This window comes from Anomaloglossus baeobatrachus, chromosome 11 (genome assembly GCF_048569485.1).
Source record: "Anomaloglossus baeobatrachus isolate aAnoBae1 chromosome 11, aAnoBae1.hap1, whole genome shotgun sequence".
Lineage (NCBI taxonomy): Eukaryota > Metazoa > Chordata > Amphibia > Anura > Aromobatidae > Anomaloglossus > Anomaloglossus baeobatrachus.
The window spans coordinates 71,260,808-71,278,474 of record NC_134363.1 but is presented as its reverse complement, the minus strand read 5'-3'; the positions used below and the strand labels follow the sequence as shown (position 1 = coordinate 71,278,474).

The 17,667-nt window shown below is 43.3% G+C and overlaps 1 protein-coding gene across 1 annotated transcript in view; it reads right to left on the bottom strand.

Annotated features, from left to right (window-relative positions):
- CACNG8 (calcium voltage-gated channel auxiliary subunit gamma 8) overlaps positions 1 to 17,667 on the bottom strand; it is a 281,981-nt gene that overhangs the window by 19,168 nt on the left and 245,146 nt on the right. Inside the window, exon 4 of the mRNA XM_075327768.1 lies at positions 17,362 to 17,502. Coding sequence (XP_075183883.1) covers positions 17,362 to 17,502 — 141 coding nt within the window. The remainder of the gene's footprint in view (positions 1 to 17,361; positions 17,503 to 17,667) is intronic.

Genomic DNA, 17,667 nt, shown 5'->3' with positions numbered 1-17,667 from the left:
GGTCGAAGCGGGCATGGATCCCTGGTGGGAGCGTGGGTGGGTCTTACGGTCGGGGTGCTGCCGGTGGTACCAGTGCACGAGGCAGAAGCTCAGGAGGTTGTACCGGCGGTTGTTGCGGGTCAGGTGGACGGCGCGGCGGCTAGCAAGGACGGGGAAAAAGAAAAAGAGGATGAGGTTGTGCGTTTGGATGATAGGGCACGGAGCGAAGTTTACGTGTGCTTTGAAAGTCCGTTGGGGGTGCATTTAAAAAAGGAGGTGAGGGAGAAGATATGGAAAGGGGAGTATGTGGAAATTTTTTCCCTGCTTCCCTTGGAAAAGTTTAACTTGGATAAAGTGAAGCCAAGTGACTCTAAAAAAGAAAAGGAGGATGAGGAAAAAAGGAGGTATAGGTTGATCCCGAGAACTTTTACTAACTGGCTACAGGCCTTTTCGATATTAGCCAGCGTGGTTGGGGAAAAGGAGCCGGTGCATTGTTCCGCCCTTTTCGGTTATATGGACTCGATCGGCAAGGCATACAGGGTGTACGGTGGTTTAGGCTGGCTGCGATATGACGAGCAGTTCCGGCAACGTAAGACTCTGTGGCTTGGCATCCGGTGGGACCACAAAGATATTTCTCTGTGGATGCGTTTAATGACGGCTCCGGCGCAGCCCTTTCGAGGGGGTGCTGGGAGCACGGGTGCGAGTGGCGGGTCCTCGGCTGGACAAAAGAAAGGTGCTTGTTGGCAATTTAATGAGGGGCAATGTAAGTTTGGGGCGGCGTGTCGGTTCAAACATGAGTGTTCCGGTTGTGGAGGTTCCCACTCCTTGGCCAGGTGTTTCAAAAAGGGGAAAGGAAAGTCGGGGGAAGGTACTGGAAAAAGGGAGGACGCCAGTGAAGGTCGAGGCGATGCTTCCCTATTTAAATAGATATCCGGATGGTCGGGCGGCGGAGCTGTTGGCGACGGGTTTTAAGGAAGATTTCCGGATTCCGTTTGAATCTGGGGCGCCGGTGTTTTGCCCGGGTAATTTGAGGTCTGCAAAAGAACATCCGGAGGGGTGGTGATGGAAAAGCTGCAGAAGGAGGTGGAGTTGGGGAGGATGGCGGGGTCCGTTCAAGGACCCGCCACTCCCCAACTTGAGGATTTTGCCACTTGGAGTGGTACCCAAGAAGGAGCCGAACAAGTTTCGGCTCATTCATCATCTCTCTTACCTGGCTGGGTTGTTGGTGAACGACGGGATTTCACCTGAGTTGTCGGCGGTCAGTTATGTATCGTTTGACAAGGCGTTGGAGTTAGTGCTGCTAGCCGGGCAAGGGGCCCTGATGGCTAAGGCGGACGTGGAAGCAGCTTTTCGGTTACTTCCGGTGCACCCGGAGAGTTTTCACCTTTTGGGGTGCATGTGGGATGGCGAATACTATGTGGACCGGTGCCTGCCCATGGGTTGTTCTATTTCGTGCGCTTATTTTGAAGCGTTTAGTTCGTTTGTGGAATGGGTAGTCAGGGATGTGGCGGGTGTCCACTCAGTAATACACTATTTGGATGATTTCTTTTGCGTGAGTCCAGCGGGCTCTTCGGTTTGTTCCTTGTTGTTATTTACGTTAGAACGCATTGCAGGAAGCCTGGGCATTCCACTGGCACAGGAGAAAACGGAAGGGCCGGTGACGTCCCTGTGTTTCCTGGGCATTGAAATTGACACGGTGGCTATGGAATGCCGATTGCCGGAGGGCAAGCTGCGTGATTTGAAGGCGTCGGTGCAGTTGTTGTACCGGGCTATGAAGGTGCGGTTGCGGGATTTGCAGTCAGTGCTTGGGAAGTTGAATTTTGCCTGTCGCATTATGCCGATGGGACGAATATTTAATAGGCGACTGGCGAGCCTGACGGCAGGGGTGATTGCGCCGAATCATTTTGTCAGAGTGACAAAGGTGATGAAAGGAAATTTGCTGGTGTGGGATGCATTCCTCGAACTATACAACGGACGGACGTTATGGATGAGCAAGGCATTGTCAAATAGCCAGCTGGAACTGTTTACGGATGCGGCGGGGGCATCGGGTTTTGGGGCAATTTTTTGGACACATTGGTGTGTTGGCAAATGGCCACGGCTTTGGGTGGATAAGGGGTTGGTGAAGAATTTGGCGCTGCTGGAACTGTTCCCCATCATAGTGGCGGTGGAGTTGTGGGGCCCAGAATTTGCGGGCAAGAAGCTTTGCTTGCATTGTGATAAAATGGCAGTGGTGCATTTGATCAATTCATGGTCAGCAAAATCGCCCCCGGTAGTGGGGTACTTGAGACATCTGGTATTGCATTGCTTAGAACTAAACATTTGCGTGGTAGCACGACATGTGCCCGGAGTGCAAAATGAAGTGGCTGATGCACTATCTCGGTTTCAGTTCCACAGGTTCAGGAGACTGGTGCCAGGAGCGAACGAGGATGGAGAACTATGCCCGGCATGGCTGTGGGACCTGGCGTCGGTGTAGCACTTGAGGGAATCAGGAGATTAGTGGCTGAGGCTACTTGGTGCCGATACCAGTCTGTGTGGCAGGAATGGAAGGAATTGGAGAAGGCGGATTTTATGGAGCCTGGTTATACAGGCCGAGTGCTGGGGTTTTGTCGTTGATTAGCGGGGATTTTTCAGCAGGTCGGTCTGTTTCGGTGATAGGTTACAAGTTGGCGGCGTTGGCCTTCTTGTTTAAAATGCAAGGGGTTCGGGATGCGACAAAGGATTTTCTGGTGCGGCAGGCGATGAAGGGTTTTCGAAAGGGCGCGCGGTCGCGAGACAGGAGACAGCCAATAGCGTTTCCTTTGTTGGTTCGTTTGGTGGGGTGTTTGGGGGATATATGCTCGTCCGCTTATGAACGAGCCTTGTTTACGGTTGCCTTCGTATTGGCATTCTTTGGGGCTTTCCGCATCGGAGAATTGGTTAGCCCTGCCAGGCATGCAGTAGGCGGGCTGTTGTTGGAGGATGTTACGCTTGGAAGGGATAGAGTCGAGTGCCGGCTACAGTTTTCAAAGATGGATCAAATAGGTCGGGGACGTCTGGTGGTTTTGTTTGAATTGCCAGGGCACCACCTATGCCCAGTGGTTCAGGTGACGGAGTTTTTGAAGGTGCGGGGTGGCTACCCCGGTGTTTTCCTTAGGCATGTGGATGATCCGCTTTATCGCGATTCCAGTTTATCGCAGTGCTGAAGACGGCTTTAGTACGGGCGGGGGAGGAGCCAAGGGATTACGGGTCCCACTCCTTTCGGATTGGGGCAGCGACCAAAGCGGCTAGGTGGGGGCTGAGTGAGGATTGGATCCGGCGGATTGGGAGATGGGAATCCTCCAGGTTTCGTTTGTATATTAGACCACATCTGATTAGGTGATGGTTGGTGACATGGGTTACTTGATTGCGTTATGGTTTTGGTGGGCAGTTTTTTCTTGTGCAATTGTTGTTGTATTCATGGTCTTTATATTTTGTAGGTCCATGCCTCGTGTGGATTCTCGGGCACTCCTTTGTGTTTTGTGGAGCTTTGCGGGCGGATGTTCGTCGGGACGGTCGGCAGCTCGGAGCAGCGATGTCGGAAGCCCGTGTGAAATGGCTCGGAATTCGGGGCATGACTTGGGGTAGAGTTTGCCCTGAAGTGGCGTATTATAGCTGGATTGACCGGGAACCTGATGTTCTAATTCTGCATGTGGGGGGGAATGACCTTGGAGTGAGGGCGGCAAGAGAGTTAAAAAGGGATATCAAGTTGGACTTACTTCATTTGTGGAGGGCGTTCCCTGGCATCGTGATTGTGTGGTCAAATATCATAGCCCGGACGCAGTGGCGTTTTGCGAGATCGGTGGATCGGATTAACAGGGCCTGGGTGAAATTGAATTGGGCGATTAGCAGGTTCGTAGCGCGGAATGGAGGTTTGGTGGTTCGACATAGGGAGTTGGAGGAGTCCACCGAGCAGTATTTGAGGCGTGATGGGGTCCATCTCACAGATGTAGGTTTGGATTTGTGGATGTTGGGTTTGAGGGATGGATTGGAACAAGCATTGGGGGTGTGGAGGGCCCGGGCCAAGTAAGGTGTCACTTGGCCGGTCTGTGGCGGGGTGATAGGTCCGTTCAGAGAGGTTTGGTGTACCGACAGTAGGTTTGTTGGTATGAAGCCACTCAGGGGGAGTGGCTTCGATTTGGATGGGAACTTGTGGGCGGAGGTCCTGCAGGTTCTGGGGAGGGGTAATTAACGATGGAACATTAATTACCCCACACCTCAGGTCGGTTGGTCATGGCCGAGGTGGTCCCTTGGGCCGGTTGGAGGTTACGGCCGGGGGATAGGAATGATGGTTGCCCTCTCGGATGGACCTATCAGGTGTCATTTTGTGGAGAATATGTATATATGTACAGGTTCAGGTGTTAATGGGGTGGCATGTTGAGCCACGAGTTTGGTACATATATACTGTTTAATAAAGCTGTGGCCAATCGGCAATAAAGTCGTAGTATGTGTCGTTATTTTAAGTATAGTGGTAAGGGGAAGTTTGTCATTGGAGACCCGCTTATCCCTATAGATACGTCATGTGTACTTTGAATACATTAATTAGCTACACTCTGGAAAGTGGCGCAGGGAGGTAGTCCAGGGTGAGGGATTGACTCCAGATGCCTTGGCACACTACATGAAACACTTGGACCTGGCTGGGTGTGTGGACTTTAGACGTGTGGGCTGGGAGCCTCTGTGGGCCACATACTGATGCTGACATCGGCTGACCAGGACCAGATGACGGCTTATGCAGACAAGGAAACCAACAGCTCTCTTTAAACCATAACTTTTTACTATGCGGTTCATTCTCATTCACAACTTTGCATTCCAGATACCGAGTAGATATCTTCCAACACAAAAAGTTTTGCACAAAATTTTGAGATAGAGTTCAACTTCCCACTGGGTTAAATCCGATCTAATTGGGCCAATAAGTCCCAGTGCAACCCAGTTGAGCGTTACAGTCCACAGCATGACAATCACCTTTCTTTTCTGCACTCCGACATCTAGTCTCCTTCGCATCATGAACAGAATAGAGCTTTGCACACCCAGATGTCTATTGAGAAACTGTATGGTCAGCAGACTAAATTTACATGCCAGTTGAGATTAATGTGGTACCTTGACTAGCCACTAGAGTCCTGCACCAGTAGAAGTCACCTGGTATGTTGATGGTTAAGGAACCTGGATGTTATTATGATTCCATCCTCTGGCTCCTATAGTCCGGGGCCACTCTGTTTGAGGATTGGTCTCTAGTTACAATACTGTTCATGCCTTGTATCTCCATTCACTCTTGAGGATCACGTTATCTTGCCTTTTGTCTTCTTGGGTTCCTTTGCCACAAACCACCCATTGTATATGTCCTTCAAAACCAACCAACTATATGTCTGTCACATACGCTCACTAGACCTTCACTGACTCATTCTAGAATGAACTGTGACTTTCCCTGTCAGCTGACCACTTCCAAGGTGCGCTTGGCCAACATTTAACTTTTTCTGTCCCTGCTGTCTGTTGCTGGGCAGATCTTTCTTACAAAACATTCTAATATAAATACAATACTTTACACATTCATTACATTACACAGGAGCATCAAAATATAATACAATTCACATGACACATTACATCACAATATTAACAAAAGGCACAATACATTATTCGCAGTACATTATATGACGTTATTGGTGTCTTCAGGGGTAGAAACGTGATAGCCTTAGTCCACCACTCTTACAGCTGCCTGTCCTATCTCTCTCCCTTTTGATGCAGCTAAATGTTGTTCAACTTTCGTGGCTTTTTCCGTCCCTATAGCAAATTAGCCATGTGCTCTGGCTTCCTATTTCTGTGCTGTAAAAGTATAATATAGCATTGCCTGGCCATCTGTCATCTTTTTCACCAGTTGTGATAGTTGACTATTATTGAGAGCTAGGCCATGTGATAGCCTGGGGCATTATGGAGAAACTCGCGCCGCTGTTGTCATTGTCCGACGTGTGACTCTACAACATGTGAAATCACATCAGGCTTTTTTTAATCAATTAGAATCCTAAAATGTTTGCATTCATGGGGACCATCGAATTTCAGAAATATTGACTCAAATTCTATTTGCTGCTAATTGATCTGCTCAACTCTACAAAGGTGGAAGCTACATCTCCTTTTTATCATGCGTCATTGTACAGAGCCTTGTGAAAGTATTCATCCCTCTTGGCTTTCTACCTATTTTGCTAAATTATAACCTGTGTTTAAGTATTTTTGTATATGTCTTGTGTGTGATTCATCAGCACTAAATAGACTAAATTGGGAAAGTGAAATGAGAAAAATATAGGTAAATATTATAATTTATTGGATAAAATAAACAAAAAATAACATGTGCATATGTATTCACCCGTTTTGCTGTGCATTCCCTAAAAAATTCTAGTGCAAGCAGATACCTTCATGAGTCACATGCTTAGTGAAAGTAAGTCCTGTGTAATCTAAATGTCACATGGTCTGTCAGTATATGCAGTGGTGTGAAAAAGTGTTTGCACCCTTCCTGATTTCTTATTCTTTTGCATGATTGTCACACTTAAATGTTTCAGATCACCAAATTGAAATATTGTACAAAGATAACACAAGTAAACTAAAAATGCAGTTTATAAATGAAAGTCTTTATTATTAAGGGGAAAAAAATACAAACCTACAAAGCACCGTGTGAAAAAGTGATTACCCCCTTTCCTCTTTAAACATGAATTAACTGTGGTTTATCAATCTCTGGGAAGCTGACTTCAATTTTCCTAGCTACACCCAGGACTGATTACTGCCACACTTGTTCTCAATCAAGAAATCACTTAAATAGGACCTGCCTGACAAAGTGAAGTATACCAAAAGCTATAAATGCCGTGATCCAAAGAAATTCAGGAACAAATGATAAACAAAGTAATTGAGATCTATCAGTTTGGAAACGTTTATAAAGCCATTTCCAAAGCTTTGGGACTAAATGAAAACCACAAGTAATAGGAAAATAACTCCGGAACTCAAAATGGGACAACAAGAAAAAGTAGAATCCAGATGTTTTTTGCTTAGTATTAATATTTATTCTTACTTTGATTATTGCTCAAAAAATGTTTCAAATTTTTTTTATGTCCATCAGTGATAATGGTGTTAATAGACAGTATCAACATTTCAACAGAATCAGTCTTTTTTAAAAGACTGTCAGTAGAGACAAGTGAAATGCAGAGGAAAACCAATTGAACACGTAAATGACTAGTTGAAAAGGGAAAGCATTATGTCCAGGGATCAAAAGAATAGGTGAAACACCTTGTGAATTACAAAACCAGAAGAAAGATTCAGAATATAACGTTACTGGTTAATGCAAATGCTATGCAAATGGTGAACAGAAGAGGAAGTAAGGGAGTGGCAGCACCAGACGTGGTGTATACAAAGGGGGGGCTAGTATATACTTCAGAGAAATCTGACAATACCTTTTATCACAGTCACACGTGGTCCTAGAGTGACTTTGAATCTCCTTTAGCACATATCCTGCAAAGGTATACCTCTTTTTTCCTGCTTCATTATACCGCATCAGGTTACTTATCCCAGGATACACATAGAGACACTTTGTATTGTCAGATTTCTCTGAAGTATATACTAGCCCCCCCTTTGTATACACCACTTCTGGTGCTGCCACCCCCTTACATCGTCTTCTGTTCACCATTTGCATAGCATTTGCATAAACCAGTAATGTCATATTCTGGATCTTTCTTCTGGTTTTGTAATTCACAAGGTGTTTCACCTATTCTTTTGATCGCTGGACATAGTGCTTTCGCTTTTCAACGAGTGATTTACGTGTTGAATTGTTTTTTCTCTGTATTTCACTTGTCTTTACTGACAGTCTTTTGAAAAAGACTGATTCTGTCGAAATGCTGATACTGTCTATTAACACCATTATCACTGATGGACATAAAAAATGTTTGACATTTTTTTTGATCATAATCAAAATAAGAATAAATATTAATTAATACTGAGCAAAAAACATCCGGACTCTACTTTTTCTTGTTGTCCCGTTTTGAGTGCCGGAGTTATTTTTCTATTACTAGTGTTTTTCTTTCTCCTGAGCATCGCTTTACAGTTGAGCCAGGCCTTCCCTGATTGTAAATGAAAACCACAGTGAGAGCCATTATCCACAAATATGAAAACTTGGAACAGTGGGTAACCTTCCCAGGAGTGGCCGACCAACCAAATTGTCCCAAGAGCACAGCGTTAACTCATCAAAGGGGTCAAAAAAGACCCCACAGCAACATTCAAAGAACTGTAGGTCTCACTTTCCTCAGTTAAGCTCAGTGTTCATGACTCCACAATAAGAAAGAGACTGGGGAAAAATGGCAGGCATGGCAGCGTTCCAAGTCAACAACCACTGTTGAGCAAAAAGTACAAAAAGGCTCTTCTCAGTTTTGCCAGAAAATATCTTCATGATCCCCAAGACTTTGGGGAGAATATTCTGTAGACTGACAAAACAAAAGTTGAACTGTTTGGAAAGTGTATGTCCCACAACACAAAATTTCAGAACAGGAACATCACACCAACAGTAAGATATGGTGATGGTAGCAGTGTGATGGTCAGGGGCTCTTTTGCTGCTTAAGGACATGGAAGACTTGCTGTGGCAAATAAATTTTACTGTCCACCAAAAAATGCTGAAGGAGAATGTCTGGCCATTTGTTTGTGATCCCAAGCTGAAGCGCACTTGGGTTATGCAGCAGGACAATGCTCCAAAACACACCAGCAAGACAAATTCTGAATGGCTTGTGCTCAGAAACCCTCCAATGTGGCTGAATTACAAAAATTCTGCAAAGATGAGTGGCCCAAAATTCCTCAAGAGCATTGTAAAATATTCATTGCCAGTTATTGCTAATGCTTGATTGCTGTTACTGCTGCTAAGGGTTATTAGGTTTAGAAAGCAATCACTCTTCACAAAGGACCCTCCCTATAGGTTTGGATTTTTTTCCCCTTAATAATAGAGATCTTCATTTATAAACTGCATTTTGTCTTTATTTTGTCTAATATTTAAATTTGTTTGGTGATCTGATATATTTACATGTGACAAACATGCAAAAAGATAAGAAATACGGAAGGGGCAAACACGTTTTCACACCACACTTCACACCTTTTCTGAGGGGCCACAGAGGCTGTAAAACCATTAAGCAAGAGGCACCACTAACCAATAAAACACCATGAAGACCATGGAGATCTCTAAACAAGTCAGAGACAAAATTGTTGAGAACTACAAGTCAGGGATGGGTTCTAAAAAAAATATCCCAATCTCTGATGATCCCCAGAGTACCATCAAATCCATTATCATAAAATGTAAATAACATGGTACCACAAGTAACTTACCAAGAAAGGGCCACCCACCAAAATTTAGCCCGGGCAAGGAGGTCATTATTCACAGAAGCAGTGCAAAGACCAAAGGTAACCCTGAAGCATCTGCAGAGTTCCCAAGCAGAGACTGGAGTATCTGTCCATATGACTGCAATATGCCATACACTTCAAAGACCTGGATTTTTTGGAGGAGTGTCAAGAAAAAAGCCTTTATCTACAGCCAAAAATTGGAGGCTTGTTTTGAGTATGGCAAAATACATGTGGAATGGTCCTCAAATGTATGGCAGTAAGTGCTGTTTTCAGATGAGACTAAATTTCAACTTTTTGGCCATTAAGGTAAATGCTATGTCTGGCGTCAAACCAACACAGCTAATTAGCCCAAGAACACTATCCCCACAATGAAATATGGTGGTGACAGCATCATGTTGTGGGGATGTTTTTCGACAGCAGGGACATAGAAAATGGTCCAAGTTGAGGGGAACTACTTACAACAAAGATGGGTTCCAGTGTGTACATCGCCCAGGCCAAAAACTAGTACTTAGCAGGATAGTTTTTCGCCTGGGCGATGTACACACTGCAGCCCATCTTTGCTGTAATTAATACTTAAGTTTTGGAGGATATTCATTCCTCTTTTTGTTGCTATTTTTATATTTAGTGTAGGGACCTACAAGCATGAGGTTCTCGTGATGTGGGTTGTAGGCATCCGTTTTATGGCCATAATACCAACTAAAACCTCATATTTCTTTGTACAGGATACAGCCAGGCCCCTTTCTGTTAGGCCTTAAATATTAGAGTTCCTGTCCTTGTATGGTGCAGAGATGGAGTACGGTTTGGCAGCCCGCCTGATCTAATAGTATGAGTGTCACCTAATAGGTTGTGGACTTGTGACTGTGAATCTGCATGTCTGAACAGCGCTCTATGCAAGCCATCAGTGTGCAGTTTTATCATCCAGCAATCGCCCCCTCCATGTTTTGGAAGTGTGTGTGTGATTTGCTCCTCCTGCACCTGTGATGCCTCCACTTAGAGGGGGCTTAGCTGTATCCTGCTAAGTACTAGTTTTTGGCCTGGGCAATTACACACTGCAGCCCATCTTTGCTGTAAGTAATACTTAATTTTTGAAGGATATTTATTCCTCTTTTTGTTGCTGTCTTTCATTTCAAGTTGAGGGGAAGATGGATGATGCAAAATACTAGAATATTGTTGAGTAAAGCCTATTTCAGTCTCTCATTGATTTGAGACTAGGATGGAGGTTCACCTTCCAATAAGACAATGACCCAAGCATAGTGCTAAACCAACACTAGAGCGATTTAAGAGGAAATGTGTAAATGTATTGAAGTGGCCGATTCACAGCCCAGACGTTAATCAAATTGAGAATCTTGGGTCACACCTGAAGATTGCTGTTCTTCAGAGGAAACCATCTATCCTGAAGGATCTGGTGCAGTTCTGCCTTGAGGAATGGGCAAAAATCACAGAGGCAAGATGTGGAAAGCTTATGATGACTTATCCAAAGGGACTTGAAGCTATAATTACTGCAAATGGAGGCTCTACAAAGTACTACAAAGCTGGCAATTTTTTTGTGGTGATTGCGGTTCTGTTCTCCTCTCTTGCATGGATTACACTTATTGGACTGCTGTTGGATCTGAGCTCCACTTCGCGAGTAGACATATTAATTATGCTCTGGTTTGCAAGCCAGTGCATTATTGGATCTAATTCTCTTACATGTAGTGCACACATGTGTTTTCTTTTCACATTTTGAACATACAGTGTGGAAAATAAGTATCTGATCCACTGCCAATTTTGCAACTTTTCCTACCTACAAAGAATGGAAAGGTCTGTAATTTTAATTGTAGCTACACTTCAACTGTGACAGACAAACAAAAATCCAGAAGATCACATGGTATGATTTTTAAATAATTTGTATTTTATTGAACAAAATAAGTATTTGATACAATAGAAAAAAACAAAACTTAATATTTGGTACAGAAACCTTTGTTTGCAATTACAGAGGTTAGACGTTCTTAACCAAGTTTGCACATATTGCAGCAGGGATTTTGGTCCACTTCTACATATAGATCTTCTCCAGATCTGTCAGGTTTAAAGGCTAATGCTAGGTAACACTGAGATTCACCTCCCTGAAAAAGATTTTCTATTGGGTTCATGTTTGAAGATTGGCTAGGCCACTCCAGGATCTTCAAATCCTTCTTACAGAACCAGTCCTTAGTTGCCTGGCTTTTTTGGGGGGTCATTGTCATGCTAGAAAACCCAGCCACAACCCATCTTCAATGCCCTTACTGAGGGAAGGAGATTGTTGGCCAAAATCTCGCAATACATGACCCCATCTATGATGGCTCTCTTCAGGTCCTTTACCAGATACTCCTGTGTAGTTCTGGGTTGATTCCTGACCTTTCTCAGAATCATCCTTACCCCACAAGGCAAGATCTTGCATGGAGCCCAAGATCGATTAAGAGTAACAGTCACCTTGTGTTTCTTCCATTTTCTAATAGTTGCGCCCACAGTTGTTACCTTCTCACCAAGCTGCTTGCCTATTGTGCTGTAGCTCATCACAGCCTTATGCAGGTGTAAAATTTTGTTCATGGTGTCCTTAGACAGCTCTTTGGTCTTGGCCATGGTGGAGAGGTTGGAGAGTGATTGACTGAGTGTGTTGACAGGTATCTTTTATACAGGTAACGAGTTCAAACAGGTGCAATTAATACAGGCAATGAGTCCAGAGTAGGAGGGCTTTTTAAAGAAAAAAAATTCTTGCCTGTGAGCGCCAGAATTCTTGCTGGTTGGTAGGTGATCATGCAATAACATGCAAATTAATTATTTAAAAATCAATACAATTAGATTTTCTGGATTTTATTTCATAGTTTTTAAGGTTGAAGGGAGACTCTAAGTCCATCTAGTTCAACCCATAGCCTAACATGTTGATCTAGAGGAAGGCAAAAAAACCCCAATGTGTCAAATAAGCTCCAATGGGGAAAAAAATTCCTTCCTGACTCCACATACGGCAATCAGACTAGTTCCCTGGATCAACACCCTGTCATAAAATCTAATATACATAACTGGTAATATTATATTTTTCAAGAAATGCGTTCAGGCTCTGCTTAAATTTTACTAGTGAATCCCTCATTACAACATCATACGGCAGAGAGCTCCATAGTCTCACTGCTCGTACAGTAAAGAATCCTCATCTGTGATTATGATTAAACATTCTTTCCTCAAGACTTAGCGGATGCCCCTTGTTCCAGTCGCAGGCCTAGGTGTAAAGAGATCTTTGGAAAGGTCTCTGTACTGTCCCCTCATATATTTATACATTGTGATTAGATCCCCCTAAGCCTTTGTTTTTCCTAACTAACCCCAAGTTTAATAACCTGTCTTGGTATTGCAGCCCACCCATTCCTCTAATAATCTAGGTCGCTCTTCTATCTACATGTAAGATTATGCTATTTATAACCTTCTATACTTTTGCTAACAAGAAATGCATCCATTCCTCTCTTAAATTCATTCAGTGAGTTGGCCATCACCACTTCCTCAGGAAGAGAGTTCCAGAGCCTCACTGCTCTTACCGTGAAGAACCCTCTTCTATGCTGATGTAGGAATTTTCTTTCCTCCAATCGAAAAGAATGCCCCCTTGTTCTTGTCATAGTCCTTGGTACAAACAGATCATGGGAGAGATCTCTATATGGCCCTCTGATATATTTGTACATATTTATTAGGTCTCCCCTAAGTCTTCTCTTTTCTAGAGTAAATAGACCTAATTTTGATAACCTTTCCGTGTATTGTAATGCACCCATTCCATTTATTATTTTAGTAGCCCGCCTCTGAACCCTTTCAAGTTCAGTAATGTCTTTCTTCAGCACCGGCGCCCAAAATTGCACACAATACTCCAAGTGTGGTCTGACGAGTGATTTGTACAGAGGGAGAATGATGTTTTCATCTCGTGCCCCCAGACATCTTCTAATGCATCCCATCACCCTATTTGCTTTGGTGGCTGCTGCCTGACACTGGGCACTCCAATTTAGATTCTTATTCACTAAGATGCCTAAGTCTTTTTCCATGTCTGATTTCCCCAGCAGTTTCCCATTTAGTAAGTAATCATAGCATCTGTTTCTCCTTCCCATGTGCATAACCTTACACTTATCTGTGTTAAACCTCATTTGCCATTTTTCAGCCCAATTCTCCAATTTACTCAAATCCATCTGTAGTTGCAAACTGTCCTCCTTTGTGTTAACTACCTTACATAGTTTTGTATCATCTGCAAATACTTTTACTCTGTAAACCATCCACCAGATCATTAATAAATATATTAAATAGTAGGGGGCCCAATACAGACCCCTGTGGCACCCCACTAGTAACCCTGGCCCAATCTGAGTATGCACCATTAATAACCACTCTTTGTTTTCTACCACTAAGCCAGCTACCTACCCATCTACACACATTTTCCCCGAGCCCAAGCTTTCTCATTTTACTTAGCAGTCTTTTATGTGGGACAGTGTCAAATGCTTTCCCGAAGTCGAGATAAATGACATCCAATGATTCTCCTCGGTCCATGTGAGAGCTTACATCCTCATAGAAGCTGATCAGGTTAGTTTGACAGGAGCGATCCTTCATAAATCCATGTTGATATGGAGTTAAACAGTTATTAACATTGAGACATTCCATAATAGTATCCCTTAAAAACCCTTCAAACATTTTACCCACAACAGATGTTAAGCTTACCGGCCTATAGTTTCCAGGTTCCCTTTTGCACCCTTTTTTGAATATTGGTACCACATTTGCTAGCCGCCAATCCAGTGGAACAGACCCAGTTTCTATAGAGTCTTTAAATAAAAGGAATAGAGGCCTGTCTATCACATTACTTAACTCCCTTAATACCCGAGGGTGAATGCCATCAGGGCCTGGTGATTTGTCAATTTTAATGTTACTAAGTCGGTTCTGCACTTCTTCCTGGGTTAGGCAGGTCATACTTAATGGGGCATTTACATGATCACTCTGCATTTCCCCTGGCATATGCTTTTCCTGTGTGAACACAGTTGAGAAAAAAGTATTTAAAACATTTGCTTTTCCCACATCGCTTTCTATGATTTTACCCTCATTATTCTTTAAAGGGCCAACACCATCAATTTTAATCTTTTTTCTGTTTATATAATTAAAGAATAGTTTGGGATTTGCTTTGCTTTCCTTAGCAATGAGTCTCTCAGTTTCTACTTTTGCTAAATATATTTGTTTTTTACACATTTTATTTTTTTCTCTATATATTTTTAATGCTTCCTCGCTGCCTTCTTGTTTTAGCTTTTTAAATGCCTTTTTCTTATTATTCATTGCCCCTTTTACATCCTTATTTAGCCACATTGGTTTTCTCCTGTTCCTAGCCCTTTTATTTCTGTATGGTATGGCTCGCCCGCAGTGGGTGTTTAATACCGATTTAAAAATGTCCCACTTATTTTCTGTGCTCCCATTTTTGAGGACATTGTCCCAATCAATTTGGCGAAGGTCTTCTCTAAGCTGATCAAACTGCTTTCCTGAAATTCAGCGTTTTTGTAACCCCCCTCCAAGGCACCTTACTAAAGGACAAGTGGAATTGTATTATATTGTGGTCACTATTCCCTAGGTGCCCATCCACTCGTACGTCTGTTATTCTATCTGGCCTGTTGCTTAAAATTAAGCCCAGAAAGGCTGCCCCTCTAGTTGAGCCTGGCACAAGTTGGGACAGATAATTATCCTTAGTTACTGACAGAAACCGGTTTCCTTTCTGAGATACGCAGGTTTCAGTTTCCCAGTCTATATCGGGGTAATTGAAGTCCCCCATAATAATCACCTCATTGGGATTTGCTGCTTTGTCTATTTGTTTCAATAATACATTTTCAGTGGTTTCTGTTATATTTGGTGGCTTATAACAAACCCCTATGAGGATTTTATTAGTTTTCCCTCCTTGTATCTCCACCCATAGAGACTCCACCTCTTCATTTCCCTCTTGGATATCTTCTCTTAGTCTGGGCTTTAAACTGGACTTTATATATAGATAGACTCCACCCCCTCTCCTTTTTTTACGATCCCTCCTAAACAATTCATATCCTTGCAGGTTAGCCGCCCAGTCATAACTATCATCTAACCATGTCTCAGTTATTCCTACTATGTCGTATTTCTCCTCATACATTACCAGCTCCAGTTCCTCCATCTTATTGGTCAGGCTTCTTGCATTGGTCAGCATGCAGGAAAGAAGTTTTGCTCCCCTTTTCTTAGCTTCCTTCTGATTACCCTGTCTTGGGTCCTCTTTACAGTATCTAGTATGCTTGATTAGTTTGTCCTTCTGTTGCATGTTCTTGTCTGCTGTTTTTTCTCCCATCCCCTCTTCTTCTAGTTTAAAGCCCTCCTGATGAGTGTGGCAAGCCTTCTGGCGAACGTGTGTTTCCCAGGTTTTGTGAGGTGTATCCCGTCTCTTGCGAGAAGTCCATCGTAGAGGTAATTCACTCCATGGTCCAAGAATCCAAATCCTTGCTGCCTGCACCACCGTCGTAGCCAGTTGTTCAAATCTAGTATCCTATTCCATCTTCTGACACCATGGCCATCGACTGGGAGGATTGATGAGAAAACAACCTGTACGTTCCGTTCCTTAATTTTCTTCCCCAGAATTTCAAAGTCTTCACAAATAGTTGGTAGATCATTTCTTGCCGTGTCGTTTGTTCCTACATGTATCAATAGGAACGGGTATTCGTCCTTGGATCCGAGGATAGTTGGTATCCTGTTGGCCACATCCTTGATTTTTGCTCCCGGTAGGCAGCATACTTCTCGTGCGGTTATGTCCGGCCTGCAGATAGTTGCCTCCGTGCCTCTTAGTAGTGAGTCGCCCATAACTACCACTCTTCTTTTCTTTCTGGATGCACTGCATTTTGCTCCTGAGTGTTTTTGAGTGTCTTTTGTTTCTGCTTTTGTTGACAAAATAACTTCTTTTGATGATACCGTGTCTTCTCCTGTAGAGACGGTATCATCCTGAGCTGTGCCATTTTCGTTCTCCAGCATGAGGGCTTCATATTGGTTGCTAAGCTGTGTGGGTGGTGCCGACCACTTGATCCGCTGGCTTCTTTTGGTCACATGTGTCCACTTTTCAGCCTCTGTATGTGTTCTGAAGCTTTTCTCACTTTCCATATCCTGAATTGTTGCTTCTGCCTCGTCCAAGAAGTCCTCATGTTCTTTAATTAGCTTCAAAGTTGCTATTCTTTCTTCCAGTCCCTGCACCTTTTCCTCTAAGAGGGCAACAAGTTTGCACTTTTGACAGGTGAAGTTGGATTTTTTGTGCGGCAGATCCGTAAACATGTAGCATGTGTTGCAGGTGACCATGTGGATTTTCTTCTCTTCCATAATGCTGATGTAGCGTATGACAGGCTGACGGCTGACGGCGCGCGGTTTTGCGATGTCCTCAAACAGCGAGACCCGGCAAGTCCCAGCAATCGATCAGCTTACGGCGACTCTTCTCTTCTTAAACAGCTACAGTTATCACCACTATGAGATTGTGTTAAAACTATGCCACACTTATCTTCAGTCGCCTCCCTTTACTTCAGTACCTCGCACTCTCAGCACCTTGCTTGCTCTGGCTGGTTTATATAGTTCTACAAGGACTACTAGAAGCTGCTAGAAGCTTCTAGAAACAGGTGTGGCTAATACTACTGACTAAATCACTAGACACACTTTTTTTTTTTTTTTTTTGCTATTTCACAGTACCCCAGACAAACACAGACAACAAATCCCTAATGAAATTAAACAGTTACAGTTATCACCACTATGAGATTGTGTTAAAACTATGCCACACTTATCTTCAGTCGCCTCCCTTTACTTCAGTACCTCGCACTCTCTTACTGTCTGTCACAGTTGAAGTTTATCTCAAATCAAAATTGCAGACCTCTATTTTTGATAGGTAGAAAAATGTGCAAAATTCGGCAAATACTTACGTATTTTTCCCCACACGTACATTTTTTTATCATGTAGAGCAGAATATGGTTAGTCTTCAAGTGTGGTGTTAGAGGTTTTTAAATTAAATTTACTTACCTGCAGCAACAAAAAGAATTCCAGCCCCCAAAATAATGTTGCGCTTGGATTTGTAAACACGACTGGCAGCAACACAAAGGCCCCCGAGTAATAGGAGCATGGCACTGAGGATAGGGAAGATGCTCGAGGCACGAACCACACCTGATATACAAAAAAAAAAAAAAGAAAGGATCATTATTTATACTATGCAGGAAATTTTTGGTATGCAGCTTATAAAAATTGATGGTGTATAAAACTTGATGGTACTGGACAGAACACGGGCGCTAATAGACAACCTATAAGTGCAATAATTAGTTCAGTAATAGA